Source organism: Gobius niger (genome assembly GCF_951799975.1).
Source record: "Gobius niger genome assembly, chromosome: 2".
In the NCBI taxonomy this organism is placed as follows: domain Eukaryota; kingdom Metazoa; phylum Chordata; class Actinopteri; order Gobiiformes; family Gobiidae; genus Gobius; species Gobius niger.
In genome coordinates, this window is record NC_136853.1 from 23,036,883 (window position 1) to 23,055,592 (window position 18,710).

General features: G+C 40.3%; 1 protein-coding gene across 5 annotated transcripts in view; it reads left to right on the forward strand.

The window, feature by feature from the left end:
- dab2ipb (DAB2 interacting protein b) overlaps positions 1 to 18,710 on the forward strand; it is a 103,235-nt gene that overhangs the window by 9,151 nt on the left and 75,374 nt on the right. For 2 of the 5 annotated variants that reach the window (XM_079581341.1, XM_079581342.1), the window contains exon 1: positions 760 to 1,011. The exons of the other annotated variants lie outside the window; for them this stretch is intronic. In XM_079581341.1, the coding sequence (XP_079437467.1) occupies positions 972 to 1,011 (40 nt within the window). In that variant the 5' untranslated portion in view covers positions 760 to 971. Of the gene's footprint in view, positions 1 to 759; positions 1,012 to 18,710 lie in introns of those variants that run through there. 5 annotated transcript variants of the gene reach the window in all.

The window sequence follows — 18,710 nt, forward strand, 5'->3', positions numbered from 1 at the left end:
TATGCTGGAGGAGGCTACATGCTAACAACATGTTTGGTCTTTTTGCTTGACTGAGCGCACGCGCAAAGACCAGACAGGTACTCATCAACTCGTCTAAGCTCAGGTAAGAACATATAAGTATGGAAAAACAGTGGCCTATTCCATTAATATTGCAACAAGATACTGTCGTTTTTGTCAATTGGCGGCACGGTAGTGCAGTGGTTAGCGCTCTCGCTTCACAGCTAGAAGGTCCGGGTTCGATTCCCACCTGGACGGGGCCTTCCTGTGTGGAGTTTGCATGTTCTGTGTCTGGTTTCCTCCGGGTACTCCGGTTTCCCCTACCACTAAAAACATGCACAATAGGCCAGGATGAATGATGTGTGTGAGTGAATGTATGGTGGTGGTCAGAGGGTCCGTTGACGTGTGTAGTCGCAAAAGCGCTTCTGACAGTCTCCCCCAGGGGAAACTGAAGCTACAAAAAAAAACGTAGTTTACACCACCGAGTATGGAGTGAATGTAAAATTGTCTCATGTAAAGCGCTTTGTGACCATGTCTGTGAAAAGCGCTATATAAATAAAGATCTTCTTCTTCTTCTTCTTCTTTAAAAACAATTTAAAAAGTCAAAAGTTTAGAAAAGTCCATTCATGCATTGTCTTGTAACGTCCTGTAACGTCCCACCCAGATCTGGCCTGTTACTCAGGCTCCTCTCTCCTCCCTCTCTCTCCTCCCCTTTGGCTTTCCCTGCTACACTCGCTCACCCTTACCACTTCTCCAAAGTGAGGGGCTCAGTCAGACAGATGTAACACAGTGGTAAAAGCCTGCGCTGAGCTGGCAGGCTGCACTCGAGTCCCGGCCAAAAATCTGCTCTCAACAAGAGGGACTGCAGGGGAGTAGGCGACTACAGCAGTCTGAACTTATATCACCGACTTAAATGGACTTCTTTTAGGCTATAGCAATGCTAACCTAGAGGCTTATCATCCAACACATCGAACATGGAAACTGCCGCGAGCAGCCCTCCGGAGACGCCAAATGGTAAGTTTAGATGCTGAATCAAAGTGATTTTATGGAAGGGAAAAGTCAGTTGGGTCACATGGCTTTCCTGTGAGCCTGCCATTGCAACTCCATTTGGTTCTTGTTGACTGGAGCCTCTGTGGTTCTAATGAAAAGAAGTGTTTTGTTGAGGGTCAAGGGGTGAGGGGTGTTACATGGCAACGTGGTGGAAACGACAGTGTTAAAGGGAGGATGTGTGACGGCCAAACGAATCTTTCAAATTCTACCTCATGAGTCGTCTTTTTGCACTTTTGTCCGCCTATGTTCTATTTCAGAATGGAATAATTAGCAGTGGCATTATGTGAGAGGGATGTGGGTGTGCTAATTTTGTGCATGGTAATTTGATGGTTGTGATATATTTGCCGTCTGTGAAGTGGTTGAAGTGTGTGGGTGTTGAATGAAAGTGTAATACAGAGGAAATGGCTAGACAGCATACTGTTAATTCCATCGGGGGTACAGCCGTAACTAAAGCCCAGTCAGAAAATGCATTCCTTCTCTTCCCATCATCATTTTCCATTGCTTCTTTTTTTTTCTCTCTCACAAGATCATGTGCTCTAGCCCAAAGTTGTAAAGCTAAGAAAACAGCACTATGTCCTGGGTTGGCACTGCTTGTGATGGGCCCAGCCTTTTCTGTTATTGCTGCTGCTGGTGACGATGAAGAAAAACACTGAATGATTTAACAGACGCAAACACACAGATTGTAGCTGTGAGTTCCAGCCAGCGCCTAAGCATTGCTTTTCTAAGGGGCAGGCTGCCATAACACACGAGTGAGACGAAGGAAAGGTTCAGAACTTTTTTCAGAACTTGACAAATTGTGAATTTAAAACCAAAGTAAAAGTACATGTTTTACTAGTAAGGAATTGAGAAAAGTAGTTGACTATTTTGAGTATTTTGAGTAGTATGCACTAAGCAGTAGCAATGGCTGAGATAGCCGTAGTAGAAGTACAAAGTAGAAATAGTAATGGTTGTGGTAGTTGTTTTCGGGAGGTTAGGGAGTGCATAGGCTATGTTTGCCTGATGAGAAAACTAAACTACAATTATGACATGTTCAAGCCACGTTGGATATTGACGTAAATCTAATGAATGGTTTTCAGAAAGTGGGGCAGATCCTTGCTCTTCGTTCACATGTAAATAGGTCTGAGTATATTTCTGTCCTTGTTGAGGAATGCTAAACTGGACCAATGAAAGGCAGTAGGACAAGAATCTTGTACTCTGAATAAACCAAATTCGCTGCATAATGCTGTTGATGACAAGTTGTCATTATGTGTCACAGGGGAATGGATTGTTTTTGTGCTAAACATCCAATCATTTGCTTATTGGTTTATTTGGTCAGGACAGTGCATGTTAATGAACACGTGGGTCTCATGCATGTGAGCACACCGCCAATTTTACATGTTTTTAGTGATGGGGAAACCCTAGTAGTCCACACAGAAAGGCCTCGCCTGGGGATCGAACCCGGGACCTTCTAGCTGTGAAGCTGTGCCACTGTTTTCTTTACTTTGACCATATGTACAAGCTACATGACGTTGACATGTATTCTATTTTTCAATGGTTTATTTTGATAATTCTTGGCAAGAAAATAAATTGTGTCTGTCTGGCTGATCATTATGAGCTTGTTTAAAGCAGTACTAAGTAACTTGTTTACCTTAATAAATCCTTTTCGTTGTCCCTCTGGGGGTAATACAATTGTTAATGGGATGATTGGGGGGTCTTTCATCTCCCCCTGGTGTCTCTGGCCTGAAAACCACAATTGCAACTTTACTGCCTACGGGTCGGTAGGCCCCAATACAATATAATCACGAAGAATCTAACAGGCTATCGGGCAAAGCTAACTGCCGGCTTGTGCCACTTAAACAGTATTTACAGCCAAGTTTGAGTGAAAAAAATGATCTCCATTGTGTAATTGGATGTACAATATCCCTCTCTCTCTTTGTCTTTTCTGTCAGTGTAGTATTTACTCTCACGGACAATTAATGAGTAAAAAAACATAACATGCTACAACACCTGCAGTGGCGCTTATGGCCTCTAGGGGCATGAGTTGCTTAGTTCTGCTTTAATCATTTTATCATTGGTTGTGCTTCGAGTTTTGTGACATAACAGCATACATAAGTTAATTAAGTTATTCTTTATTAATCCTCGTAGGGAAATTCGTTCTCTGCATTTGACCCATCCTCAATGCTGCTGGGGCAGTGAGTAGCCAGGGCTCTGTTTAGAATGAAAATGATGAAAATGCAAACCCTCGGCACATTTTGAGGTTCCAGTCATGCCTGTGTCCTCTTTCCTGTTGGAAAAGTTTCTCACATATTTTTGTCCCTCTGTACTTCAAATGTGAACTATGAATACATTTGCTAATGCCATAAATAAATAAAAAGTAACACACCAACATTTAGGAACCGACAGTGCCATTGTTTGAGTAGTTAAATGAATAATGTACTGTTTGGATAATTGTATCAAATTAAATGGCTCCAAGACGTCTATCACTCAAATAAAAAAAAATATTATTATCGTTTTTCCTTTGTGCGTTTGTCACAACAAATTCACATTGTCACATTTTTCTGACTTCTGGGTGTATATGAATAATTATTGAACATACACCTTAGTTGTTTGCTATTGAACGTATGTTTTAATGATTTGCTAACATTATTGTAAGTTGAACACATAGTCGAGTTCATCAAAGTTTCCAATTTCATCCGATGCTTGATATAAATAGCGCTGTAAGTAGAGAGCTCAGCAATAACTTCAGAAAGTTGACAAGTGGCCAGCCATAACAGTGGCACACGTCCATTTGGCCCAGTTTGAGAGAAAGCTGGTGTGACGCGGGACTGTCAGCGTGCTCCGTACTACAGCCATCGAATGCTTTGTATGGAGAAAAGACCATAAACTATGATTGTTTACATGATGTAACTTTAGTTTTGCTCAACTTTCAATCCTTTCCTCATTGTTATGGCTGATTTTTGAAAGTGACTGCAAAAATTACAACTGGAGCCAATGAGCTTGTTTCATGCTCGCTACACTTTTGTTGAGAATGTGCTTCATGTCTTTGTAAATCAAATGCTAATGCACTCGGCCCACATAGGCAGAGAGATAACACAGTAAGCAGCAAAAGAGAAATGTCTTGCCTTGGGCAGATTTTGTGATTAAAAGGAGTAAAAGGAGGGGTTGAACAACAGTTTTGCTCAAAGATTTACATACCCTGGCAGAATTTGTTGACAACAAAAAGCACCACACCTACTGTGAAATATGGATATGTTTCGCTGATACCTGTGGCTCCAGCAGAATAAAGTGAAGGTCCCGTTAGTGCCATTTCAGTCTCCTGACCTCAATATCATTGAACCACTGTGGGGAGATCTGTTCATGCAAGACAGCCCTCGCCTGGTTATTGTCACAAGCTATATTTAGTCTGGGGACCACCAATACATTTTCTCGTAGGAGACATGTGGTTTACGATTGTCCATAGCTGTTTATTGGGCGCTACGAATGTCTATCATATAGCCATAGCAAATCGTATCATCGTATCAGACGACGTAAACACTGTCAACTTTTGAGCTTAAAGGAATAGGCCACCGTTTTTACATACTAAGATATGTTCTTAGCTCACTTTAGTCGAGTTAATATATCCCCGTCTGGTCTTTGTCCGCGCGCTCTGTCACGCAAACGGAGCACATACGCAGCCTCTCCCACATGTCACATAGCTCCGAAAAAGCTCACGATAGAAGCTACCAAGCTCTTCCACGTGTTCCCTATTTAAATAAAGTTACGTGAAGTGTTTTCATGCGAAGTATATTTACCCAGAAATGTAGCATGTCGATTTTATAAGCAAATAAAAAGGGGGACTATATTGTGAGGCGTAATGATACGAGGAGTAAAACGTCCGCGCAGTAACTCCTAAAGGTTATTGACGGAAGTGAGCGGGGGAAGTCTTTAGGAGTTACTACGCGGACGCTGTGCTCCTCGTATCATTACGCCTCACAATATAGTCCCCCTTTTTATTTGCTTATAAAATCGACATGCTACATTTCTGGGTAAATATACTTCGCATGAAAACACTTCACGTAACTTTATTTAAATAGGGAACACGTGGAAGAGCATGGTAGCTTCTATCGTGAGCTTTTTCGGAGCTATGTGACATGTGGGAGAGGCTGCGTATGTGCTCCGTTTGCGTGACAGAGCGCACGGACAAAGACCAGACGGGGATATATTAACACGTCTAAAGTGAGGTAAGAACATATCTTAGTATGTAAAAACGGTGGCCTATTCCTTTAACTATTTAGAACACGGTCTAAAGCTTAATCAAAATATGGAGTCGCTGCTGTTATGTTGGATCCGTAAATAAACTTGAAAAAAATTAAAATAATTGTATCCGTAGACGAACTACAAGCTTCCGTATGTCGAATAGCTCGTCATCGTCTTGCCGTCCCTCCTCATTCTGTGATTGGTCCCCAAATCCATGCAAAAATTTCTGCCATGGTCCTCATGCTGTTGTGCAGTTTGAAATGATTTGAGCGAACACAGCACCATGGGGGTTCTAAGACAGACCAGGAACTAACAGGAACTGGAGGCTTTTTGACCAGAAGCTGTCATTGATGTTAAAGGGGGAAATACGCAGTATTAAAAACTGAGGTATGTAAACTTTTAATCAGGGTCATTTTGGTTCTTTCTTTTTTTCATTATGATTTAAAAATAGCAAACTCAGTTGTTTGGCTTCACACAACCGCTAACTATGAGTGTTTATCTAAACTCTGCAAAAAGAGAAAACAAAAACTACCAGTAAACCTTTCTTGCAATGGTAAAAAAAATATACTGCCCTGACATAAAACCATAACTTCTTTAAGTTATTTTTTTTTTTCTGGTTTCAAGTCTGAAAATGGTTTAGAACCCTGTAAAAATAGCCATATACAGTTGGTCGCATATGTGTTGGTCTTCAGGTTTAATCATTCCGTGAAAACCATTATGGCATGTTTAGTAGCAGAGGTCTGACCTCACATGTCTCTCACACACACAAGTTCCTTTGTGTCTGAAATGGCTTCGACTGCCATTCTGTCTGCCTTGAATTTGCTGTACACACACTCTTTTTTTAATGCATTTTCCAGTTCTTCTCTATACATTCACACACAGTGAGAGAGGTGCATTTTGTTTTAAGTGTAAATTTTCCCCCGGCCTCAGCGTTCTGTGGAGTAATTTTGCTTATGCATCCATTCTCCTAACACTATCTCTGATCTGGCCCTGTGCAAGATTAGACGGCGTTCCGAATGCTGTGATTATCAGAATACCTGAGACTTTTTAATCGGCTGCTGCAATAACAGGCCTGTATTTTGAATCTAAGCAGGAATGGCCATGCAGTGTGAACAAACACGGCGACAAAGAGAAGATTTATTGATGACAAGGGCACAAACATAAAAGGCGTTGTGTTTTTAGAGTGGACGTGGTGTGAAACTGACCCACATGCCACAGTGATCACTCATGTCTGACAGAGATACTTTGTGTAACAGAGTTTGGACATTTGTACTGTGAAATCATTCAATGGAATCTGTAGAATGGAGTCATTTTAAAGGGATATTTCAGGATTTTTGATATAGGGCCTCATTTCCTAGTTATCCAGAGTGTTGTTGATTTCTGGAGATATATATATATATATTTAATTCATGCAGTCCCTTATATTTGAAGATTTAGTGGTGCTAGGCTAGTGCTGGGCTAGTGCATGTCTATAGTAACTAGTAGCCTGGATTAAAAACCTCTTCAAAATCATGGGGTCGCCCTCCAAACGTTGCCATATCTGATTTGTAGAAAGCTCCTTTGTGAATTCCACGTGTAGTAATGCGGCCGCAGGTAAACAAACTATTGTAGATCCGGTAACCGAGCAGATCACTCCGCCGCTGCGTAGCTACAAGCAGGAAGCTGATGCTGCTCAAATGTAAGTTCTTTTAAATGCAACACAGACATTTATATGGGTAGTCTGGTATTATAAGTGATTTGCCTCAGGTGCACTGTGCTTGGGTCAGACTGTTTTTAATGCTACTAGTTACCATAGACATGCGCTAGCCTAGCACTAGCCTAGCACCACTAAACTCTTCAAATATAAGGACTGCATGAATAAAAAAAAATGAAAAAAATCTCCAGAAATCAACAACAGTCTGGATAACCTATGTCAAAAATCCTGAAATGTCCCTTTAATGTATTTTTTTCAGACTGTTTTTAGGACTTACTTGACTAACCTGAGGAAAAGACATGTTTTTGTTGCCTGTTTATTTTAGCACACTTTAGCCCAGAGTATTTACCCATGAGCATAAAAACAAAACTCTTGAGATGATTTGTGTTTATGATTGTGATCTAGGGTGCTAAGGAATCTATTATTTTTTTTCCGGTGCCTTTTTTAATTCTTTGTGTACTGTAAAGCTGCTCTGAACTCATGTCATGCTAAGTACTGTTTTGTAATAGTTGCGTAAAGAATGATTTTATTCATGAAATATCATTTGTGGAATGGATTATCCTAAAAAAATACATTTACACTGTAAGACAACAGCATCACAACAATAATCCTGTCTGTCTTATATAACTGCAATGATTTACTACTAACATGAATCTGTGACATAATCTTCTGCATGCAGTGTGACATCAGAGGAGAAACTGTTACCTTACTCCAACACTGTGCTGCTCCCACCATTCAGGACCAATGCTTGAGTTGACAAATGTCTACTCAAGGATAGCGTAACATGAGAGGGCCATTGTTCTTCCTAAAAGACGGAGGAATGTGGCCTGGGATACAAATAGTTTCAGTAGAGACTTATCAGCAACTGTATTGGTACTTATAGATCTGTTTCTGAGCTAAACTTGAACCACACATATTTTGCCATGCCTATAACACATACAGGCATGCTAAGTTGTGCTTGAATTGGCTCCCAAAATAGACTCTTCCGTTTCTAAAACTATTGTGTGCTTCTGCTTTTAATACCATTGTCCTTTTACTACAACTACTTTTGAATGGACTGCTTTGAAAAAAAACAAAAAACAAAAGCTGTCTAATAATACTTTCCACCATTCATTGTCTTTAATAGAGCCTCATCAATTCTTGAACTCATTTATTGCCTTCCACTCTTCCTTTGCAGAGTAACCTTAGATGCTGTTCGAGAAAAACTCCCAACTAATGCCTTAAAGCTGGAGAGTGGTAGTGAGAGGCCTGGTCTGGCCCCGCGGTTTTTGGTCAACCGCAACAAAGCTCCTGACTGGCCGGCCGTAGTATAGGAATTTAGCCCTCTCTGTTCCTAAGCTCCGCCTCCTTTCCCTCCTCCTCCACCTCCTCCTGCTCTTCCAAAACCCAGAGTGCCGAGGCATTCCCTGTGCTTTCCTTTTCTTTTCTTTTTTTCATTAGCCTACTCATAAGAAAGAAAAGGAACGGGGGACGTTTTTGCAGGCGTTTGAAGTTGTAGAAATAGGAAGTGGAAGAGAACCAACAGTACAAAGAAAGTTCTCTGTTTGCTTATGTGGGCCAGAGCATAGGGGGGAGCTTGGTAACCCAGTTGGATGCCACAGGATAGTACGCTCTGACACACCACATGCACACTTTCTCTGTCCGCTGCGTTGAATGAGTCCGAGGCAGACGGACAGAGCAATGTAGCAGCGTGAGCCAAGTTTGGGGATTTACCACTTGTTGCTTCTCAGGATGATCCTTTTTCTACTTTCTCCTCTGCAACAGGACCTTGTCTGAGGTAAGCCTTGTTCATATACAGTGTGATTCTAGATTGGAATGGTTTTGTTGTTGTATGGCGTAGGGATGTTTAAAGGGGGGGGGCATAAGTTCTGTGAAGCATTTATGTGTTTCTGTGTTGTTTTTAAAGGTATAGTATAGAAGAAAGCCTGGTTTGCAGGAGGTGTTTCAACTTCATTTCAGGAAAAGGAAAAGCAAAGGTGTAGGCTATGTGTCACATGCCCCCACTAGAGCAGGGCACGGTAAGAGAACTGAGCTAGTGTTGGATGATTTGCAACACAAACATGACACACTTTAAGACACAAGCCTTTCACTGCCTGGTGGTGTGTAGCATAGGCACAAGGTAGTCATTAGCTACTTTAGCGTTATGTAGTCTTCATTTATCAGCTCTTCTATGATTACAGAGCTGTCTACGTCTGTGTTTACCACAGATAGCAGCTTATTGAGAGAGCAACCTCCTCATCATTCTTCTACCAACATGTGTTTACTTGCAACGGTTTAACAACTTAACTACTGCTTTTACTGTACTCACCGGCCTGCAGACACACAGAGATATAGCGACAAATGCTGTTTAGTTTTTGAACAAAAAGTATGTAGGAAATGTTTATTGTGTCTAATGAGATTCCCTTTTCACTAGTAGGCTTTTAGGCTATGACTGTATGTCCAGGCTTGGGCGGGCATTGTTGTCCTATTATTAGAGCCGTCCAGCAGCTGTGGGGAAGGAAGTCAGCTCACAACAGCCGGAGACGAGGGATTTACTGGGAATGCCAAGCGGGAATTATGGACTGCTGTATTGGCATTCCTGTATCAATTCAGTCGCAACTCCAAACAGACCAGTGGGAGTTTCATACTGAGGTGCAGGTTGAATGGAGAATATTCCGGACTTGTGCATTGCTGCTCTGACAGATTATGGATGCTCTCAGACTGGCTGATTATTTTGTAGATTTTGATGTAAGCACTAAGAATTACTGCCGATTTAGAGTTGCCACTAATCTACTGTATGACTCAGAGACTGTTGTAATTGTGTATCATGGAGGCTTTAAATCACTTTGGAATACGTTGGAGCAAGTTCCATGTGGAAGCCACGCGCAAGTGAAGTGAGTGACCCATATGGACACTATGACATCTGTTATGTGATGTGCAATTGAAAGATTTGTCATCAAAGAAAAAAAAGAAGTGTGTTAAAGGAACAGGCCACCATTTTTCCAGACTGAGATTTGTTCTTACCTGAGCTTAGATGAGTTGATGTGTCTGGTCTTCACGTGTGCACTCAGTCACGCAAAAAGACCAAGAAGCTGTTGTTAGCATTTAGCCTCTCCTCTTCTCCTCTATGGGGCCAAACGGGGGTGAAGTTAGAAGCGACCAAGCTCTTCCATGTTTTCACTATTTAAGTACGGTCACATGAGTAGTTACATGATCCAAGTATAGTTGCCCAAAAATTAAACATGTCGATTTTCTAAGCGGATAAAAAGGGAGAACTTCGACGTCTGCGTAGTAGTATCTTCTCATTACTGCGCGGACGTCGAAGTGCTCCTAAGGTGTTAAACGCATCAACATGTCTACGCTCAGGTAAGAACATATCAGTATGGAAAAACGGTGGCCTGTTCCTTTAAGATTTTTATGGCTCCGGATTTGGTCAAAGAGAGTATCTCAAAAACTGCTGTTTGTACTGGACGTACTGTCCCAGTTTACTGTGGTCAGTGTGTATCAAAAGTCATGAGACAGCACGAAAGAAAGTTACTTTGTTGTTCCAGCTCCAAAAATGTATTTATACTATGAAAATATGGAATAAATAAACATTATCCTTCTGTGTATGGGTCCAGATCAGAACAAATAGTATTTTTACTCTATCTTATATAATAGGATTGTATTGTAAACCAAATACCAAAAAATTGAAAGCCTAGCCCTACCAATACCTTCAGTCCCCGGTCCGTGTACTCTAATTTGTATGGATATTGCGGGAACATAGGTGCCAAAATAAAAAGGTACCTACGCATTATGACTAACCCAACCACCATGCCTACGCTTCCAACCCCAATCTTAACCCTAGTTTAACCCCTCACCTTATAACCTTAGCCCTATGTGCCTTTTGCATCTCTAACAAAGCTACCAGGAAACACAGGACTTGCTCTATGTCTTCAGAAAAATATGACTACATCACTGGTTCCGATGGAAAGATGACAGCTGGGTAGTTATGACATAAGGCCATCAATAACAAGCAGGTGGTCATACCATATTTCTTCCAGTTACAGTTAATAAATCTGTGAAAAGTCATGCGGGGAATGAACACAAATATTTGCAGCGCTGCTTGATGGCAAACGGAGTGTCCCAATGTAAACAGTAGTCATGATTGTCTTTGTAATAACATCTGTATTCGGTACTGCCTTGGATTCTGAATGCAGTGCTGTTGTCAGTCTGTGAAAGTGGGCTCAGCTTACTAACAGTGATAACAGAGCGATTGAGTTTTGTGATAAACCACACTGTCTAAGGAGATAGTACCATCCCAGAGGTACTTGCGTGTGTATTCCCAGGCAATGCTTTGAGATAAGTCAAGTGTTTATTTAGTCTTTTATCTGTTTTGTGATGCACAGACAAGACTACTGGCGTGTTATCTGTCAGTGAGTCGGTGTGCTGCCTTTTTTGAGCTGCTATGCAGAAGGCTGAATGCTGAGTGTGGTGTGTTTAATTAAGTGTGACCTTTTGGGTGAAAGACAGCCAGCAGAGCCATTGTGAAATGTTTGGCCAAACAAGAATAGTGTTGAGAAAGCACCTGGAGATCACAATCACTATTCCTGAATGCACTTGTTTGGAGGTCTCTGCTTATAAAAATAAAAACTCACCGCTCTTGTTTATGGAGAAATCAATTGCAGTACTTTTGACTTTGGAATTTAGACTGTTACTTATGATTACACGATAACCAAAATTGTTATATTAATAAATATAGCATATATTATGGGGACACATTATTACAACCTGTGTATAACCAGATAGACTGCATGACTGGCTGACACAGTTTTTGTGCCTCTGATGATCGTTGCTGCTCATTAGAATCATCATCAATTGAGCCATTTATTGTTTAGGTGAACTGAAGTGTGGGATATTCACTGCTCTCCTTTGTCAGACCAACTGTTGTTATTTGTTTTAGCATCATACTCCACAACAACAAAAATATTACCTAAGCTCACACTGTTTTACATTATCATCAAGTGCCATATTCCTGCTATGGAACTCAATTTTACAGAGATGGAAACAACCTGAATCATTATCCTGGCTGAAATTGGTAACTTTGTTGTGTTGTTTCAGTTGTCTCAATTTACTGTCTATTTACTCAATGAGTGAAGTGAATGCCAGGCTCAAAATGCAATGTCCACATATTCAACATAAGCTAGTCATCTCATTTTGACTGTTCCTCCTTGGCTGTGCACCCCGTTATATTTGTTGCATTGGAATTATTCTTCATTGATCCCAAAAGGAAATTCCGGCTGGTATTCGCAACATACAAAGCATTCTTCTGAACATTGTCTGTAGTGTTATGCACTTCTTGATTCATTTTGAATGCAGCTGGACTCCATCTGTTATGTATATGTGAATTGAGTGGCCCCCAGGAGCAGATGTGGCTTTTGGTCTTTCATTCTGCACTTTTTGACAAGCAGCCTCCTCTAGTGCTACCAGTATGACCATGTATTTCCTGGTATGTTGGCTGCTTTTGGTCTTGGAGGCTCAGGATTTGACAGAGCGTAGTATTAACAGCGTGCCACCAGGTTGTCTGCAGATGTACAGCAGCTGCCTCTACATTCTTCATACATTTATGGTCATCTCTCAAACCTGTACGTATAAAATTGTACCAAAGCTTGTCTGTGAAGTGTGAACAGGGGCGCAATACTCTGTAGTATAGAATATAATTGGATAAATACAAATGCTGGCAATTTTGTGTATTTTATGCCAGTAGCACAGTATGTCACCAGTATACTTCTGATGATGGGATCTGATGGTTCAGCAATGGGGCTGAATCAAGATTGCCAACAACAAATCATAAATGTGATTATTTAAGCTGTTTACTTTCATTTGCATTTTCAGTGAACTGTTGATCTTAAAACATATATTGCAAATCTAATCGTTGAATCACAATTAGATATTTTTTTCCAGAATCACTCACATAGCAATTTATTTGTATTGGTTTTGGACATGGATACATCAAGAAATCAACACAACAAGAAGCTGTGAATAAAATACCTGAGAAATATTGAATCCGCTAAAGCTAATGTGCTAAAATGTTGGAGGAGCTACTGTATATCAAGGCATTGGGAAAAGCTTTGAACATTTTTTGTGCACTTTGTACTCTGAGCCCTCCCTGTAAAAAGAGGAAAGTGGGGCTACTCAAGCAGCATGCTAATATTTGTATGGCCTTGTTCCATAAGTCATGTTAATGTAAAACTGGAAACACTTAGGGAGCATTCAGGACAGACCACTTCCATGTCTAACAGAGGTACAGATCGCCCCAGCAGTCAGACATAATCTAATTATTTCTGGGGTATATGCTTTATTCATTAAGCCTCATTTTGTCGATAACTTGTGCACATGGCTGGAGTCATTACATTATAATTATGTTGCAATCCATGCTAAGGCTTTATTTTAAAACACACCTTTGCAAATGATTTTGTTTTTATTTGCCTTGCTCAATTGCCAGCTCCTCTGTTTCCCCTGTCCCTCCTCCCACTTGGGTCGATCCTCTGAAAGCACAGTGTCACTTTTCATTTTTGTGCTGAGGACGGCCAGATTTATGTGCCTTTAAACCATAAATGTTTTTTGTGGCTGGCACAATGACCACAGAATGGTTATTGTGCCAGCCGTCTTTTAAAATGTATTGAGGACATCAAAGCTTGGACGTCCTTAAACTCTTCATTTTAGTGATACAGAGACAGATTTCTTGCTCCTTAAAACTCACAGTGACCAGCCTTGGTGTGAAGCTGGACAGTGCTCTGAAGTGCTCAGGTTAGCTCTGATGTAAAGTCCAGTTTTACAGTATCTGCTCGGGTAACTATCCAAAGCCAAATCATTTTTTTCCTTCCCATGCTTTTATTACAAATCGCTTGGACTATTACAATGCACTTTATGTTGAGCTCAGTCAGTCATCTCTCGCCCACTTGCAACTTGTCCAAAATGCTGCTTCTCGGCTTTTAACTGGAACTAAAAAATCATGAGCACATTACGCCAATTAGCATTTTTTGCTATAACCCGGTACATGACATCTCTTCTATTTCAGACTAATGACTTTTGTGCATTGTCCCTGACCAAATAAAATGAATTCATTGAAATTGAATGTTTAAGTCTTTGCGCTGGCACGTTCATTGCAATGATTTTAAAATCCTTTTATTTGTTTTGAGATGCCTCCTCCTGATTTTGCTGCTTAGTCCTCTCTGACCTGCTGAACCAGCAGCTCTCCGGCAGATCACACTTTACTGGCCGTCCCCAAGACCAAGAGGGAAATGAGAGGTGATCGCTCTTTTTCAACTGTTGCTCCAAACCTATGGAATGCACTGCAAGGGGAGTGCGTTCCAAATTAAATAAAATAAACATTTCTTTGCACTTTTGAATATTGCCTCAAAACACTTTCACTCTTTAGCTTTTTCTACAGCATTATTTGTTGTTGTTTTTTTTTAACTTTATTTATGAATTTTACATTTTACAATTATGCAAAACCATAAACAGACAAAGTATAACTTTCATCAAAACACACTCTACCCCTTACCTAAACCCACTGTACATGCCCAATTAGTCAAACAGGAAAATTAAAGTTTGTTGTCTTTTAAAATGTCTGTAAGTTTCTCTGCTCTGTTCAGCACTTTGGTTGAATTTGTTAATGAACAAACAAAGTTGGATTGAATTGGAAGAGACATTAGTAATAGAAAGTTCTTAAATTTACTATCCTCGTGTTCCTATATAAAATTTGAAGACTCAATGTTATCAATGAATTAAATCAAATGTTAATAATATCATATAAGGAGATGGTCTGTATTTTAATTATTAACTCAAGAAAAGTCAGACTTTTTTAGACCCGAACTGGTCCTTTATCATCCCAGTCTTTTCAGCGTTTCCATGGAAACCGGCAGACGGATCAGGAGATGTTCCAGTTTATCATTGAAAACAACAACAAGGCATATGCTCTACTTTCTGTGAGAGACAGCTAAATGAAGATATTGTAAATAAAAAATAAATAAAAAAAAATATATATATATATATTTCTCCCTACATAATGCCATGTGTTTCTTGGACACCGTGTTCATTTTTTTTAATCAGAAATGCCTGTCCTAGTTTACAAGGTTTACGAGGACTGTGCACATTTACCCAACATCATTGTACTGAGTGTTCAGTGTGTAAACACAACAGGCACATTTGCAATATTTTTCTCGATAATGACAATATGAATGGGTATTAAATAAACTAGTAACTTCTTATCTTTAATGTACTGCTTGTGAAGTGATATAACATTCCAAGTTGAAATACAGTACATGGCATTGTGGCATTATTTGACCTGTCCTCTTAAGTCTACATCTGCTCAAGGGGAGAGTGAGAGGCAGCCTCAAGAGCCTGGAAAAGAGAGAGACACTTAACATTTTAATAATAGTCCAAATAAGACACAGCTAAAGATAGCGAGCCACTTTTACATTAAAATCCTTCGAGAATTGCCTATATCCATTCAGCCTCCAACTATATCACTCAATAGACATTTTTACATACGATTAACCTATCCTTCCTATTGTTCACACAACAATAGAGTTAGTGTGAGTAAGCGAGGGCTAGACACCAACGTGGGCACTGAAGGAATTCTTTCAATTCCAGCATCAACAACATGAGGTTTTCTGCATAGATAGACGCAGACATACATGTTGCCCACAAACAAGCATGAGATAATGTGGTGTCCAACACATTTCTTTTCTTATTATTGTTTAAAGGCTCTGTGTGCGAGTGTGCATAAACAAATTTGTCTAACTATGCACAAAGTTTGACAGTCATTGAACACATGCAGTCGAGGACCAAATAAATGCATTATTGAATAAAGCAATACTATAATCAGATGAAATAATAATGTTGTGTTTCTCGCAAGCACATAGCGCAGTATCCTTCCGAAAACTGCAATAAAAAGCTAAGGAATGAAGCAGGGGGATAATTGAGGCGCTAAAGCCTCACTTTTGTAATGACATGTTTTGTTACCTATAAAACCGGCCTCCCTCTCCATCCCTCTCCAACCTCTCATATCATTTGTACAAAATGGTCTGAACAGGAACTCTTACACGCTCTCAGTGAAGTTTGTCTTCATATTTTTTACACCTACTACTACACAGAGTCTTCTTTCATATGTGTTTAATGGAAGTGGAATACAGTTTGTAATGTCAGTGCAGTCGTTGTAAAAGGCTGTAAAACTAGACTCTTTAGTGCAATAGATTTAAATGTATAAGTCGGCTTTGTTGAACCCTTGTGAACCTGGGGAGTTATTGCTTGCAGGAAAAATGTTTTAATGCAATGTGTAAATAAGGTCAGTTAGAAAAGGAAACTATTACAGTGCATGTCCTTTGGGAAATTATACTTATTTATGCTATACTGTATAAACTTTGACTTTCTTTCTTATCTCTTGTACACGTTATGCATTGTTTGCCTGCTTCAGTTGCTTTTATTTATGTAGTTACTAATAATGCTATGTTATTGTTGCTTAGACCGTGAACATATACTGTTTGTTTTGAAACTGTAGGACAACGAGCCCAAACCCTTCCTCTGACCTTATCCATTCCCAGGACAGGTGTGATGTGCAGAGTTACTATGGCAACACATAATGTCGGGGCAATTCCCGCATAGTTCAGCCTCGTTTTACCTTGTTTATCTATTTGTTTGTGTTTGTGTGAAGAAACAAGCTAAAACATCACTATGCAATCAAGCTATCTCACACTTTCATAGTTAACCTCTTAACCCCCCACCTGAACTGAGCATTTTATCTCCTGTTTGGCTTTACCCAAATCTAAAAGCTTCTGGGGAAGAAGCCTCAAAAGTGCAGCAAAAATGTGAAAAGGAAAAGTGACAGAAACGAGAATGACAAAAAAAAACATGAAAGTGCAGCAAAAATGTGACAAAAATGCAATTAAAGGAAAAAAAACAACAACAACAAAAATAGTGGCAAGTGTGAGATGAAAAAAGTGACAACACGACAACACCGTAAGGAAAAAGATCAGTTTAGATCAGTTTTGTAGTTCTTAGCTTTCAAATGAGGCATTACCCTGGCCTACAGGCTGCAAGCTCCGTTCCAGAAGCTTTAGATTTGGGTAAAACTGAACAGGAGGTGTTAAAAACAGTAAACCTGCTGTTTAACATTAGGGAACAAACCTGAGAAAACTGACCTGAGCAGAGCAAAGTATAAGTGTAAATATATAGTACAATAACATGATGTGAGTGAAGGTGAGTTACAGTATGTGACCTGTGCCTTTACCTGACAGTCTTCAAACTTGTTTCAGTTTGTTTGCTCTTTCTGTCTCTGCCATGTGAAAGATTCTACAGAAACATCTCTCCTCTTTGAACCTTTTTAATCAGAATCACTTCTATACATTCACGGACATCATAAAACTGAGAATGGACAGATCTGATTTCAGCCCATTTCGCAGCTCAGAAATAAGTCTGAAAGCTGAAACTACTTATTGTGAATTGAAGCCTTTTCATGCTTTCTGCTGAGCTCTTCACGACGGTCAAGCTTCTCCTACATACTGTACTGTGCGGCACTGTGTCAACCCTTGTGACTCCCAACCATGTGAAGCTCAAGTGTCTGCTTGTCGTGTTACGAAACAGCACCAAAGCATTTTATGTTCCCATCCTAAGTGGCTGCTTCATTAGCACAGACTCGCCTCTTCTTATTTGTGCTCCTGATTCTTCTGATGTGCTGGCTGTGAGTGTGATGGTGGCCGGCTCGCTCACACAGAACTCCTCTGTTCCCGCTCAGTCTCCCAGTCTTGTGTAATGAGTTCGCCTTTGGTCAGGACATTCTGCAATTTGGCCTTTACTCTGGGGCCAGTAGAGAGTGGGAGGCATGAATAAAAGAGAAGAAAGGCGAGCATGAAGAGGGAGATGCCACACTGTCACTATAGCAGCAGCGCTAAACTGTCGGCCTTTAGCAGTGAATCTGCTCAGTATGAATGTTTATAGTTACTTTATCATTTCAAACTTTCGCTTAAAGCCGCCCTAACATCATCTGTTCTGCCGGTCCGGAATTGTTGCATTCCCACATTGCATCACTAGATTAGCCACCTTCAGGGGCGGTCTGGCCATATGTCCATTCTGGAAGAGCACAGAAGGGCCACTGTCTCCAGGGCCACCGGTCCCGCCTCAACCGAGCTTTGCCCAAATCTAAAAGCTAAAAAGAAAAGCATCAAAATAGCGAGAATAAAGAGGATGAAATGTCAACAAAAACGTGAGAAAAACGCAGGAGAAAAAAAACCCTACAAAAACGTGAGAAAAACACAACAAAAAATGATAGAGAAAAAGATTTAAAAGAAAAAACAACAAAAATATGAGAAAAATGTGGCGACGTGACGAAAAGTTTCCGGCACTTTTGTAGGTCTTAGCTTTCAAATGAGGCGTTACATTGTTGATCTCCAGTCGAGAAGATTTTAGATTTGGGTAAAGCCCAGTATAAAAAAAACATGAATCTAAAAGGAATTCCGTGGAGTATGGTGTACCACAAGGTTCAGTTTTGGGGCCATTATTATTTATTATTTATATTAATGATTTTGCTTCTGTTTCTACGACCACCTTTCCCGTTCTTTTTGCTGATGATACCGATCAAAAAAATAACAATAAAAAGCCGAACTGGGGAAAATGCACTCGTTCATGTTAAGGCGGGGGGCAAGAGGTAAAGATATGTATTTGTGAAAGTGCGCAATTACGTTAATTTGGGCCAGGCTGGTCAGCGTCCAGGGCTGTTTTTCAGTCCCAGTCCGAC